The sequence below is a fragment of the Gossypium raimondii genome, chromosome 12 (assembly GCF_025698545.1).
Source record: "Gossypium raimondii isolate GPD5lz chromosome 12, ASM2569854v1, whole genome shotgun sequence".
Lineage (NCBI taxonomy): Eukaryota > Viridiplantae > Streptophyta > Magnoliopsida > Malvales > Malvaceae > Gossypium > Gossypium raimondii.
The window spans coordinates 36249303-36264511 of NC_068576.1; the positions used below are offsets into that span (position 1 = coordinate 36249303).

The 15209-nt window shown below is 28.5% G+C and overlaps 1 protein-coding gene across 3 annotated transcripts; it reads left to right on the forward strand.

The window, feature by feature from the left end:
* The first annotated feature begins 6751 nt into the window (after positions 1-6751).
* Positions 6752-14812, forward strand: LOC105763867 (AT-rich interactive domain-containing protein 1). 3 transcript variants are annotated; one of them, XM_012582248.2, is made up of 3 exons: positions 6752-7063; positions 7558-8678; positions 13641-14812. In XM_012582248.2, the coding sequence occupies exons 2-3, from the start codon at positions 7566-7568 to the stop codon at positions 14523-14525; spliced, it is 1998 nt and encodes a 665-aa protein (XP_012437702.1). In that variant the 5' UTR covers positions 6752-7063; positions 7558-7565; the 3' UTR covers positions 14526-14812. The 3 variants fall into 3 exon arrangements, with proteins under 3 accessions (XP_012437702.1, XP_012437701.1, XP_052481506.1); XM_012582247.2 differs by lacking the exon at positions 6752-7063 and adding an exon at positions 7105-7409; XM_052625546.1 differs by lacking the exon at positions 6752-7063 and having other exon boundaries at positions 7440-8678.
* The last annotated feature ends 397 nt before the right edge of the window (positions 14813-15209 follow it).

Consider the following 15209-nt stretch of genomic DNA (forward strand, 5'->3'; position numbering starts at 1 on the left):
AGTAACAGTGTTAAGCAAAGTTCACGGCCTCAAAAACAGGTTTTGGTCCCCAATAACGTGCCACACGGCCGGGTCACACGCTCATGTCCTCTGCCCGTGTGGTTTTGAAGCATAAACAGTAAGTTACATGGCCTGGACACACGCTCGTGTCCCTGCCCGTATGACTCACATGGCCTGGGCACATGCCCGTGTCCCTGGCCATGTAGTCTTGTACCACAAACAGTGAGTTACACGGCCTAGAAACATGCCCGTGTCTATTACCCGTATGAACCCTGCTCTAATATAGCCACACACGTCCTAGACACACGCCCGTGTGCCTTGCCCATGTGGCCCCAAATAGATAAATAATTAGTTACACAGCCAATTACATGGTCTACCACACAGCTGTGTGGCGTCAACAGCCACCATTTCCGGCGATCGAAATTTGTAAAATTTAAGATTTCTTGTACGCACCTGGAGAGATTTCGAAGTAACAATAATGCAAAAGATCATCGAAGCCTAAAACAATCATTCAGTAACACAATTTAGCCATTTAATCAAAAAAATTTTCCAATTATGCACTTAATGCCTATGTCAAAAGTTTCAACATGAAACCCTCAACGGACCCAAACTTACCGAAACTTCTACGATAATCACAGAAATGGTCGTGTTGCTATTCCTTTTTGCTAATATTCTCGCCTATTAGGGAAACAAATGATATTTTATTAGAGATTCTCGCAACTCACAAAATACCTAATTCAAAGCAAGTTACAAAAATGAAGAAAACGCGGAAACGCTTACATTGACAGTTACTTACCCGATAGCCTTCTGACCAGCGACTAACAATAAAATTTTCGTTAATCCTGTATTCGCCCACAAATCCAATTAACAAAATAAAATAAAATGAAAAAGAACGAAGAAGAAGAAGATAGAATATAGAATATAGAAGTGATGAAGAAGAAAGAAATAAAAAAGATTAAAGAAGAAAGAACTAACGTTAATTAAATTCCTAACTTCCAAGTAGATTTTAGACAAAAATTTTCCTTATCGTCCCCTTCGAGACTCAAACACTGGACCTAACAGAATACATATGCTTAAGCAGTGAACTAATAGGCTCATTCTTAGCGCAGTTTCACACTGAATTGAACTTAACTGGGTAATGCATGATTAAGGGTTTCTTTTAAAATAATAAAACTTTTAACAACGCAACTCGAACTTTAAACCTTAAATGCAAAAGCAAAGCACATGACCACAAATATAAAAATTTAATTACTGCAGATTCTCACAATTAAATTCTTAAAATTTTGGGGCGGTACAGAATGAGTCTTAGTGGTAAATGGTTATTGGAGAAGTTGGATTGTTTAAGTACTAGCAAAATTTGATAGAAATTTTGTTAAGATATTCAGATTTTTGTGATGTTCAGTACCCGGACTTGGCGATTGGGTCAGGTATAGTGTGTTACAATCTATATCCCACAAGTTCAATACTTGTCTACAAGGCTTTAACATTATTTCAAATTTCATATTCATCACAAGCACAAACAAGTTTTATACTTTTCATATTCTCACATAATCTTTCAACATTTACAATTTAATCCTTTTCTTCTTCACATATATTCATATCAACAATAATCACATTCATTTACCATTTCCATAGATTATTCACATCCTTATTAAATTACAAGTACTTAATTCATAACATTACTAGTTCATTAGTATATAATTTATAACCCTAATTAAGTAAGAAAGAATTTTAAAATACTTACAAATTTAGCTAAATTAGACTCCTTTCAAGCTTCGTCTACTTGTTTCCGTTGTCTACACTCATTCTATCTTCTTCATTTTATTTCTTTTCATTTCACATAAAAATCATAAAACATGATAAATAAATATTCTTCATCTACAACATTTTCACACTCAAATAATCAAAATAGACATGAAACTACTCAAATAATCAAAATAGACATGAAACTATTACTAAAACATGAAAATCTTATCTTGAAACTTTATTTCATCATATTATCTAGTTTCTCTCTCTCCTTAAGTATGAACACTTCCCTTCTATTAAAAAATGTAAGCTTGTTAAGTTGTGGGTAACTTGATATAACTAAGGTTTTCTAGAAAAATTTGATGGTTTTAAGCTTGGATGGGTCTTTTATGAAGATGGAGGACCAAATTGAAAAAAAAAATTCTGTTCTTCCTTATGGTGGTAATGGTGAAAGATGATGAATATTCTCCATCTTTCTTTTAAAATATCACCTATATTTTTAATTAATTAAAAATAATTTTAATTTAATATTATAATAATAGTAGTAATGATGGTAAAGAATAAAATATCATTATAACTAAATAAAAATCTATCCACCACCATAATCCACTAGATCTTGGTGAAATTGCTCTTCATGTCATCACATATCTCACTACTAATTCAATTTAAACCTTTACTACTTTAAATTTTCTCACTTTGACCCCAATACTTTGTAAAATCTTACAATTTAGTCTATACCTCGTTTAATATCTCCCAATACATCAATCTTTTAAATATTCTTCGATCCCCTACTCCCTTCTCCATTAACACTTGTAAATCACCACTTACTTATTTAAAAAAAATTGACTCGTTCCCGTTCAAAACTATATAGTTACAACCAAGTAGCTTCCAAGGATGTGATTTAAAAAAAATTCCCTCAACGTCACGACGTCAACTCGATAATTTTAAAATTTTTACATTTTAGTCCTTAAACAACATCAGTTCTTCATAAGAACTTTCGTAAGCTCGGTTATAACCTGATGTTATTAAAGAACATATTGTAATTAAGCAATAAGCATAATGGCATGCATAAATTGTTTATTTGATATGCAAGTGAAATTGTAGTTGCATAAAAATCCAATCAAATATATACGAAAATCTAATCTAAATGTAAATGAGATAATTTTGTTAGTTAAAACACTACTATTCAAATTTATTACATTGATTGAATTATTGATAGAGTGTAGAGAATTGGCATAAAAATCTTTAAATGATGTTAATTCGGGTTTGATTTGGAACACTTCATGAAAAATTTAATGAAAATTTAAATAAATTAAATATTTAGTATTGATCGAATATAATGAAAAACAAATTCTCAATGACAACCAAAACTAGGTTAAGGTTTTGAGTTTCACCAAATGTAGAAAGATTCTTCACCATGTATTAATGTTAGATGAAAAATAAATAAATAACCAATTTAGTTTTATCTTTCTAAAACTTTTGTATTTGGTCCCATTTTCACCAAATATACTTCCTTCATTTTTATATTTCATTACAGAAAAAATCTGTTCAACATTTTAGTTTTGCTTAAAATTAATCACTACTTCACTTGAAGTAGTCTCGTTTCTTTGCAATTGTGCATAAGAGCGAGTTTATTGGTGTGTAAGGTATTGAACCTATGCTCGCTTTGAAATTTCTATCTCCTCCTCCATTGGAGACAGATTGTTGAGAGAAAGTTTTGTTTTTCCTATAAATTTGAGAAATGTATTAGTAAAAGGAAGTCACAAGTCCAAAAGTAACTCGAGAAAGTAGAAAATAGAATAAACAATCTCAAAGCATTGTTGTAAGAAAAACACTACAAAGAAGTAAGTCCTACAAAACTACATAAAACATCTTTAGAGTGTGGTTGTGTAGGTAAAGTTTGCAAGGTGAATGTCATTTGCAGTGGCAGAGCCAAGAGGGGCAGGCAGGGGCCCCGACCCCCTTAAAATGGAAAATTTTACATTTAGCCCTTTTATAAGTTATAAAATTTTAAATTGAAAATGGTAAAATTGCACTTTAGCTCCTAAAAATAATAAAAATTTGATTTATCCTTTAAAATTTTGATTTAATTTCATAAATGAAGTAATAAACAATCTTAAAGCATTGCTGTAAAAAAAAACACCACAAAGAAGCAAGTCCTACAAAATTACATAAAACATCTCTAGAGTGTCGCTGTATAGGTAAAGTTTGGAAGGTGAATGTCATTTGCAGTGACGGAGCTAAGAGGGGCAGGCAGGGGCCTTGACTCACCCCTAAAATAGAAAATTTTCAGTTAGGCCTTTTATAAGTTATAAAATTTTAAATTAGTAATGGTAAAATTGTACTTTAGTCCTCCAAAATAATAAAAGTTTGATTTGTTTATTAAAATAGTGAAATTACATTTTTACTATCGTAAAAATATACAATTTAATTCCACAAAAAAAGAATTCTGGCTCTGCTACTGGTCATTTGTTTCTCATGTATGGAAGAAACTTGATGAACCCAACAATTGTTCTTCAACCTCCACTTTCTATTCTAATTCCTATATCCTTTGGCCTCATCGAACATTTAAAAGCTAACACAAACTTTTCTTTTCTTGAAGGCTATAAGAGAAAAAACAAGAGCAACTTTCAAAAATGAAAGTTTTTACAACCGTATTTATAGAGTTATTGATAGGTAATTAAAATTTAAAGATAATTATTATTTAATTTTAAAATTATAATTTTAATAGATTTATGATTATTGAAAGTAAAAAGATAATTAATGTTAAAATAAGTTTATATAAAAATAGCTAAAATAATTTTATTCAAATTATCTTTATTATTTAATTAAATATTTAACTAAATTTTAAAAATAATTTCATGCATAAGATATAAATAAATATTCAAGTTAAATCAAATTGGTAAATCATCTAATTAATTTTTATTTTATTAAATATTTATCTAAATTTTAAAATTTTCAACTATCTAATTAAAATTAGAGTTGTTCATGGATTGTGTCGGTCAAGTAAAAAATTTAGGTTTGCTTTCTAAGCCTAGGCTCGGCCCAACCTGAAATATGGGTTTAAAATTTTGCTCAAGCTAGTCCCAAATAAAAATGCTAAAACTTGAGTCCAACCACCGTATTAAAATTTCTTATATAAAAATAAACTTAAAAGATATAATACATCAAATACACTAAATACATTAAAATAAATGTTTCTCAACAAATTGAAAAAATATTAAAAAAATATGTTTAAATAACACTAAGATAAATGCAATTTAGCAAGTAAATACCTCTAAAATAATATCAAAATTACTAATAAAACAAGAGTTATACAATATCCAAATAATAGCAATAAAATAATAGTAATATAATAGCGAAATGATATCAAAACAATGAAAAAATGGCAAAATAATAAAAAACAACAACGGTTTTTTTTTTTTTTTGCAAATTCAGGTTAGGCCTAGTTGGGCTCGGGCCAAAAAAAGCTTACCTGAAAATAGGTCTTATTTTGTTGTCAAAACTCATTTTTTGGGTTTATATTTTTATCCAAATCCTCTCACCTCTCGAGCCCGGCCTAGCCTATGGACAAGTCTAATTAAAATTACAACTTAATATTTAAAATTATTATCTATTAAAATTTTCAGGATTGCTTTTAATTTTTTTTAAATGTAAATGTGCTTTTTGAAACATAAATGAAAAATTATAAAATTTATCTTTAAAAAATTATAAAATTAAATAAAAAATAGATGCCTGTTATTATAATTTTAATGTTTATATATCTTATTCTATGATATATATAATCTAATATAATTAGCAAAACATTTTAAAAAATTAAATATTAAAAAAATTCAATTCAAAATTTTTAAACATTTCATCAAACACCTTAATTTAAAAATTCTTTTGTGTTGCAGATTGAATTTTAACTCGATTAATATGAATATTGTTGTCAATGTAGGAGGATGTGGGTTCGAGTATGTTGAAGCGCATTATCCTCCTATTTATGGATTGAGGATGAGCTATAGGTAGTTCTAAGTATTGTATCAAAAGAAACAGATATGATCAGACCCTATAATGAGAATATTAAGAAAAAAAAATCTCTTCTGTGTTTGATATTTTATTTATATGGGTATATACATAAAATCATGAAGATAAGGATAAATATGTATATCCAATTTTAAAACTAAATAACAAATATCTAGTATAATTTTTTTTAAATTTGTATAAACACAAATTATTTCAAATTCATAAATAAAAAATAACATAATGTATATTAATATAGACAATATTTTAGATCAATATGATAAAGATATCCGATTGGCTCAAAACTTATATGCATGACAAGTACTATTATATTAATAAATTTAACAGTTAGATTGTTAAAATATTACTCATGTAAAAAGTTACGAAATGGTGTAAAACTTGTATAAGTGAATCTCTCCCATAAATCACTAACAAAATTTGTATCACAAATTTATAAATATCTAAGAAAAAGATTTCATGTATAAATTTTCATTAGTTAAAATATTCACAAAAATATTTATAAGGAAAGAAGGTTGCCTCAACTCAAGATCTAAAGAGAGTTAATTGTGTTGATTTTGAATCTCTCACCAAATAAGACTATTAATGAGAAAAGCTTTAAAGAAAACTAATAAAACAATCTAATAGTTAGATTATATTTTAAAGAAAGTTGATGGTTTCAGATCTATCACTAACTAAGACTTCTATCGAGGTTCGAATCACGATTCTTCTCAAATATTAACGAGTTTTATTTTTACTATACTTTAAAAGATACGAATTGTTACCCACTTGTGAGATTTAAAAAACTTATAAAAAAGTATTTGAAAATTTCTCAAACTTTATTTCCTCAAAAACTTTTATTATTCTTGAGATTTTAAATTACCAAACTATCCCCTCAACCCATGGTTATTAATTAACCAAAGGTTAACCAATCATGACAAATAGCTAGTATAAAATAAAGGGTTTGGGGGTGGGGGACTTTGTTTGAAACCCTACTCAAAAACTTGCCCATACTTTTTTTCTCTCCTATATATATATTTAACACATTCATTATTCACCCCCAAAGAGTTTTTTTTTCTTTTAAGATTTGAAAAAAACAAACCCAAAGAGAGAGAAGAAAAATAGCAAAAAGAGAGGGGCTTAATAAAAAACCCTAAAAAGAAAAGGGTAGAAAAAAAGTAGCAAAAGAGAGAATTTGAGGGGTGAAAAAGAAAAAAAACCCCAAAGGCAAAGGGAGTCTAAAGGGAGGGGCTATCGAAAATCCTTGCTTATTTTCACACCCCAAAGGGGCCAAAAGGAAAAAAATATAATACTGGTATGTTTATTTTTCAATTTTCTCTCTTTATTTTTGAAATTTTTTGTTTAATTAGTCTAAATTTTTATAAGATAAATTCAAAATTGTTTGAGAATCTTGGATTTTCTATTCAAGGGTTTGTATCTGTAAAACCTTGTAATTTAGCCCCTGAAGAAAAGTTCTAAATCCTTTTTTCCTCTTTTCGCTCCATCTGCAATTAAGAGAAAGTGAGAGAAAGCGCGGGACAAACCAAAATTCACAAATCAAAACCCTAGATTATTAATTTTCATTTTTTTTCCGCCAAAAAATTGATAGCATGCAAGACCCCAGATGTTTAGTTGGTATTTAAAATCTAAATATTTCAGTTGTGAGTTTTTTTTTTTTAAGTTTGTTTTTATTTCGTTTTGGTCCCCCAAAATTTTATTTATTTTGCGTTTTTGGTGAAAGAATGAATGATTATACAAATATACAAAGAATTATTTGTTTTTAGGTTTTGAATTCGAAATCCATGGCAGGGTGGTCTATGAGAGCTGATGGGTCTTCACTAGATTGCGCTAAAACCCTAGAAAAACTCGAGCCAGCGTTGGTCGATCTCGATCCCTTTTCTGAAGGATTGTTTTTGAAATCTGAACCTGATAAGATTAGGTTCTGGTTTAACAAGTTTCTTGGGTTGTTTTTAAAAGAGGTTTGTGCCCAAGGTTGCTATCGGCCTCTTCCTCCATTGCTTGCAGATGGGCAACCTGTGGATTTGTTTAAGCTTTTCTTGGTTGTAAGTGAGAATGGTGGGTACAATGCTGTTTCAAAAAGTGGGTTATGGGATTTGGTTGCTAAAGAATCTGGGTTTGATTTAAATGTGGCTTCATCGCTTAAGTTAGTTTATGTTAAGTACTTAGTTTCATTAGAGAGATGGTTGGAACAATTTTTTCAAAGTGAAGACTCGAAGATTGAATCGAATTGTAGTGGTCATTTGATGGAGTTGGGAGCTGAGCTTAAAGGGTTTTTGTTGGAATCGAAGAAGAAAGTTATGGAATATTCACAAGTTGAGGAGAGTATAGTGGCAGGGTCAGATGGAGGAGATAAATGTGTAAAAGGGGAGGAATCTATGCGTATCGATTTGACAAAGAGGGTTTTACGTTATGAGGAAGTTGAAAATTTGCAGAATGATGATGATCTAAAGAGTACGTTGGTTGAAAATTTGCAGAATGATGATGATCTAAAGAGTACGGTGGTTGATTCGGAGTGTGAAAAGAGGTTCATTTTAATCGATGTAGATGATATGCCTTCCGATATGGCGAAAAGTGCAACCAACTCAATGTGTAACGAGGATGAGGATTGTGTTGAATGTAAGCAATACACGGATATTGTTGATGACGATGATGTTATGATATTAGATTCAAACAGCATTAAGGAAAACTTTTCATCTCATAAGAGAAAACGGGATTCTACATGGGAAATGCTTAATTGGGTTAACGAGGTTGCAAAGAATCCTTGTGCTTTGGTGGTTGGTTCATTACCAGAGAGTTCAAAATGGACGGCTTATGGGAGTGAAGAACTTTGGAAGCAGGTTTTATTGTTTCGGGAAGCTGCCTTTGGCAGAAAGGATGATAGTTCAAGTGCTGGCCAGTCCAATTTGCAGGTACGTATCACCCTTTTCTAAGCTTGCCTGCATTTTATTCATTAATTCAAGCTAGATGTTAATTTACTTATCACCTGTTCCTTTTATTGTTTATTTTGTTAATTGATCTTAGAATAATTTATATCATTCTTAAATTTCAATTTCATTGAATGCTGTGGTGGTAGTTTGCTTGAAAATGCTCCATTATGCATTTTTACTTCCTCGTGATTAATAAGATCAGCTGCATGCCATCCATCTTGGTGCTAGAAAAGGAAAGTAGCAAAATTAGCCATTGTTGATAAAAGTACTGAGAGGCCCTTATATTATGAGTCAGATTGTATTTTGCACATCTACTAATGAGTAAATTAGTCCATGTAACTTAGATTAAATAGCAAACTGGTTCTATTAAAAATTTCTTTTATTTCTACTTTTAAAAATTGGTTCATGTACGTCAACATGAAATGCAGGTGGCACGTCACGTGTAACTGTTTGACCAATTTTTAACGGTAGGAATTGATGAAATTTTAATAGAAATGATCAGTTTGCCTTTTATTCTAATGTATAAAGATTAGTTTATTTATTTTTTTAATAAATGGTGCAAAATGTAATTTGACTCTTAGTAAAGGGCCTCTGTGTTACTTTTAACATGATTGTTCTAAACATATCTATTCATCACTCTGTATGTCCTTAGATTTAGGTTGTTTCTGTGAGTCATATTTCATCACATTCATTCAGGGGTGAGCATTTGATAGAATTAAGTGAAAATTTTTTGAGTTAATTGAGTTGATTAGTCTTATTTTATCATCCTAACTCGATTTGAATTTTTTTGAATTGAGTCGAATGAAATTGTTTGAGTTAAATTAAAAATTAAACATGTTAAATTAAAATCTCATTAAAGATAACTAATTTCATTTTAGAGTGCATAAATTTAAAGCCATATATATTTGAAAACTTTTGAAAGTAAAATAGTAAAAGAATACTATCATACACATCATTAATTAACTTATTTAGGCCCAAAATTATTATTATAGAAAATTTTAATTTTTAACTTTCTTTATATATTTTTAGATTTTTTGAAATTTTTATAATTTTTAAAAATATAAAATTTGTAATTTTATAAATATTCTGAATTTAAAAATTATTTTGAAAACTTGAAAATTATTTTGAAATTTTTGTTGAGAGAGATCAATTTGCTCATTTTCAAACTTGACGAGGACAAAAAGGGTATTTACACCAATTTGTTATTTGAATTATTCGAGTTATTTGAATTGTAAAATTCAACTCAATTAATTTGAATAACTCAATTCAATTAACTCGAAATTCGAATTTATTTTTTGATTTGTTCAAATCGAATCGAGTTTTGTTCACTTTTCATTTAGTCTCATTTTGTCTCTCTATTTGAATGTGCGGTGTGATTAAAAATAGTGGCGGCAGTGAAATTGAGCCTTGTAGTAGAGAGATTAAAATCAATAATGAACTTTGTTGTATGGATGCAAACATAGTGGTTGCGGTGAAATGAGAAAGAAAATGACCATTAATTTATAATTAAAATATTTTTACCTATGTTATCTATGCTAGATTAACTTGCTTCACTATATGGGTGACAAAAAAATTCTTATGCTTCAACAAAAAATTCTTATGCTTCATACATATTTTGTAAAAACTAAAATTATAAATTTTCATGTAACTTTGTTAAATTATTTATGGTTTTATTTGGGGTTGAGCAAAACTCGATCTAATTCAAAAAGTTGATTTTTTTTAAATTTTGTATTATTCAATTATTCGAGTCAATTCGAATAAGTAATTCGAGTTTCGAGTTTGAATCTAGTTGAATTTTACAATTGAATAATAGATTGGTATAAATACCTTTTGGTCTCTGTCAAGTTTAAAAATGAGCATATTGGTTTCTCTCAACAAAAATTATAAAATAATTCAAAATAATTTTAAAAATTTAAAATGATTTTTAAAATTCAAAATATTTATAAAAACTTCAAAATAAATTCTAAAAATATATGAAGTTAAAAATTAAAATTTTCTAAAATAATAATTTTGGGATTTAAATAAATTAATTAATAATTCAACTTTATCATAGTATTTTTTTTATTATTTTGCTTTAAAAAGGTTTTAAAAAATATATGGTTTTAAATTTATATGCTCTAACATGAAATTAGCTCTACTGAAACCGGTTTTTTTTTTAATTTAACTTGAACAATTTCACTCGACTCGATTCGAAAAATTTCAAATCGATTTAGGATGATCGTCAACTCGATTAACTCGAAATTTTTTTACTCGATTCGATCGAATGTTCACCCCTAGTTTTATTTATTTATTTTGAGTGAAATTGTTTTTATGGGAGTGGATGGTTATTTTAAAAATAGTAAAATTTTTAGGATGAAGTTTTTTCTAAAAGATTATTAAGTTCTTTTAAGATATTGTATAAAATATTCTTAATTTAATGTTTTTATATGTTTAAATTTCGTTCTACTCACAATTTAATTTTTCCATTTTAATATTGTATATATTACATTATTTATTGTATGTTATTTTTAAACACACGATTGTATTCTAAATATGTTGTTTTCACATGCTTACTTGTGTGATAGAATTTCTAATATACATGTAAGTTTTAAATTATTGATGGTTTTATTTATTTTGAGTGAAATTGTTTTCATGGAAGTGGATAATTATTTTTAAAAATAGTAAAATTTTTAGGATGAAGTTTCTTTCTAAAAGATTATTAAGTTCTTTTAAGATATCGTAAAAATATGTGTTTAAATTTTATTTTATTCCTAATTTAATCAAACTTTTTCATTCTAATATTTTACGTATTGCATGTGTTATTATTAATTAGTTTCAAATCATACGTTATTGTATGTTATTTTTAAACACACCCTTTATTTTAAATACGTAACTTTTACATGCATACGTGTGTGATAGAATTGATCGTATATAAGTTTTTTAAATTATTGATGGTTTTATTTTTAATTTTGAGTGAAATTGTTTTTATGGGAGTGGATGGTTATTTTAAAATTGAAAAAATTTAAGATTGAAGCTTGAAGCTTTTTTTTCTAAAAGATTATTAAGTTCTTTTATGATATTATATAAAATATTAAAAGTCATAAACAAACTTTTACAATAATAATTGTTTATATTTAAAAAAATGGGCTTTTAATGTTTTCATAATTGAGTTGATGATTAGTTAATTTATGACATCAACTCAATCAAGGCTTTATATATAATATCTATTTATATTATATTTAAATTTTGATTGAGTTGATGTTATGAGTTGGTCAAACATGTACCAACTTAGTTAAAAAGTAACTAAAATAATTTTCTATATATTAAGTTATATTTTTATGAGAGTATTTTTTTTCTTTTATATGAAATTAATAAAAACGATTCATATATAAACTTTTTTATATAAATTTTTTATCCAATTCTTAATATAATTTCTCGATTGAGTTTGGTGTCACGGGTTGAAACTTACAAAAAGAACTTATTTTTGGAAAAATACTAGATAAAGGGTGTAAGTGTTATTTAACATAAAATTTTAAATATCTATACTATTAATTAAACCTTTTATTGAGTTGATGTCACGTATCAACCGGATCCCAACTCAGTTAGGGAATTACTAACAAACCATTGTATTTGCAAAGTAAATTATATGATTATGTGGGTGTTTTAATCTTTTATATTTTTATAATTCAATAAAAATTATCCATGAGATTTGACATGCATATAAAAAATTTTCATTTATCATTTGAACTAGAACAATTTTAAATTTTTATATTTGTGTTCTAAATTTTATTTGAAACTTTAATAACTTATATTTATGTTCTAAATTTTTATATATTTGTGTATATTAATAATGTTGTTGATTGAATTAGTGTTATAAGTTAACTCGATATTAACTCAAGATTGATGATAAAATAATAAACAATTGTATTCATTTAATATTTTTAGTCTCGTGTGTTTTTTTGTTTAAATTTTGTTTTAAATACATGATTTCCCCGTGCATGTGCGTGTGGTAAGGTTTTTAATTTTCATTAATGATCTTCAAAATTTAGGGCTATTTAATTTATAAAATTACCCATTTCACCTGTAACTTTCCATTTTCTCTCATTTCTAACTTATATATAACTTCTTTTTTCTTTTCCTTTCTTATTCAGTTCCTCACCCACATTGTTGTATAAGTAGTTTGTCTTTTTTAAAGAAAACCATTGCATTAACTTCTCTCAAATAATTCTTTTTGACATTGAAATTTCTGGCTTTGTGGTCATTCAAAAGCTATGCTACAATTTTTTGGGGATTAAATCTACCACTCATGATTGCAATTTTCCGTTGTACTCTCTAATTTGATTAAAAAAAAATTAGAACGTAGTATATTTTGTTAGACTCTCACATAATATTCTTTTGTCAAACTTGTGATTGTTTTTTATCGATATTCGAAACTTCTTATGGTAAAATTGCATATCTATTCAAGGATAAGTGGTAAATCAGTATCCCTTTTTCATTTTATTATCAGTTACGGACATGTTTGGCTTCATCATTCTTTTTAATCATAAAAAATTGTCTGCAGGTTGAAGTTTCTTTTAGAATTTATGCATTTTGCAGTCATCTTTTGTGAGATCATTTGAATAACTTACCGTTAGTATTCTTTTTTTCATAGTACTAAATAATGATTGCAGATGGCTTAGTTTGAGTTTGGTTAAAAGGGGTTTTAAATAAGTTTAAGTTGGGCCATATTGTTTGACTTCGGCTTTTCTCGGGGTTTAATTTGACAATTATCCAATTTTCCCGAGCTTGAAATATTACTCTTTGCTTGTGGCTTGTCTCCTTATTAGCCTTCCTATGTATGATAATGGTTATGTTGATAATGCTATTAGCCAAAACCATGCATATATTTTCCTTGTTGGTTGTGTATTGCGCTATTTATTGGTCTCCATAGACATTTATTTATTTCATTGTGTGCTTACTCTGTAGAAAAACCAGAAGATGCATCCCTTCATGTATGATGACGATAATGGGAAATTCGGGTATAACCTTAGAGAGAGGCTGAGTTGCACAAGGAAGGTCTTTTTTGGGAAATTGACTTCAAAAGGACAGGATCGATCACAACCCTCCTCCTCAGGGAATCATAGTGATTTGGACGGTTCTACGATTGGGATCAGCAAACATTTGCATGGAATTTGTGACTCTGCGACCCCAGGGTCAGTGTTTGATTACGACGTCGACATTCAAGTTCCTATCGGCCCATTATTTCAAGTTGAGGTACCAGAGTGGACAGGGGTAGTTTCAGAAAGTGATTCAAAATGGTTAGGGACTCGTGTTTGGCCATTGGAGAAGAAAGAAAACAGGACCTTTATTGAACTTGATCGTATTGGGAAAGGAAGACCGGATTCATGTGGTTGCCATATTCAAAATTCTATACAATGTGTAAGGTTTCATGTTAGCCAGAAAAGAATGAAAATCAAGCTTGAGCTAGGTTCAGCTTTCAACAAATGGAATTTTGATCAGATGGGTGAATATGTTGCTATTGCTTGGGGTGAAGAAGAAAAGAGCATGTTTTCGTCTATCATAAAGTCAAATTCACCGTCGTTAGACAAATCTTTCTGGGACGAGATCTACAAGTATTTCCGTAACAAAAGTAGGGAAGAACTTGTTTGTTACTATTACAATGCCTTCCTTTTGCAGCGTAGAGCAAACCAAAACCGGACTACTCCGAGCAACATTAATAGTGACGACGAGGAACCCGAAGAAGAATCAGAATCAGTCAGTAAAGGCAGTAAGCGTGAAGCAATTAAGCCATACACCTCCATCTTAATTTCTCCAAAGAAGTCACATAAGAGGACTAGATACTCTTCTTAAAGCAAATATGGGTTTTTTATTTATTTATTTCGAGTTTAGGTTGTTTTGGGTTGTGTCGAGGTTTATATAAGTATATCCTTGAGGGTGTACCTTTGAAAAGTGAAGAATTTTAGTGGTCAATGATTTTGTTTAGAGGGGAAGAATTGATCACTCACACTACCTTAAGCTTTCAAGTAGCGTCTATGGATGCTCTTGAAAGTGTTTTTGGTTAATTTTAATCATTGTCCATTTATTATAATTACTACTATATTAGTGACATCAAAAATCAAATACACAGTTATTTGCCATCTTTTATTTTCATTGAGCTTTTTAATGGGTTAAAATAATATATATGGGAATGGATTTATTTACACATATGTAAAATTAAAGTAGTATATTTTTGCACGGTTAATATTTTATGATTTAACTATTGAATTTATTAATATAATTGTATTTGTCATTCATATAAAATTTTGAACTGATTCGGTTTCTCTATCATATCGATTTATAATAGTGTATATGTTCATATTTATCGAACAATTTGAAAGTTTTTACATAAAATAAATTTAATTTACATCAAATTTGACATGCATGATTTATGTGAATAGAATATGAAATATGATGGTTGGATCGTTAATATAGTAATCGTAAAAAGTATATGAAAGTGTGTAGAAAAATTTAGTTTTATATCGGTGTAAGTAAACC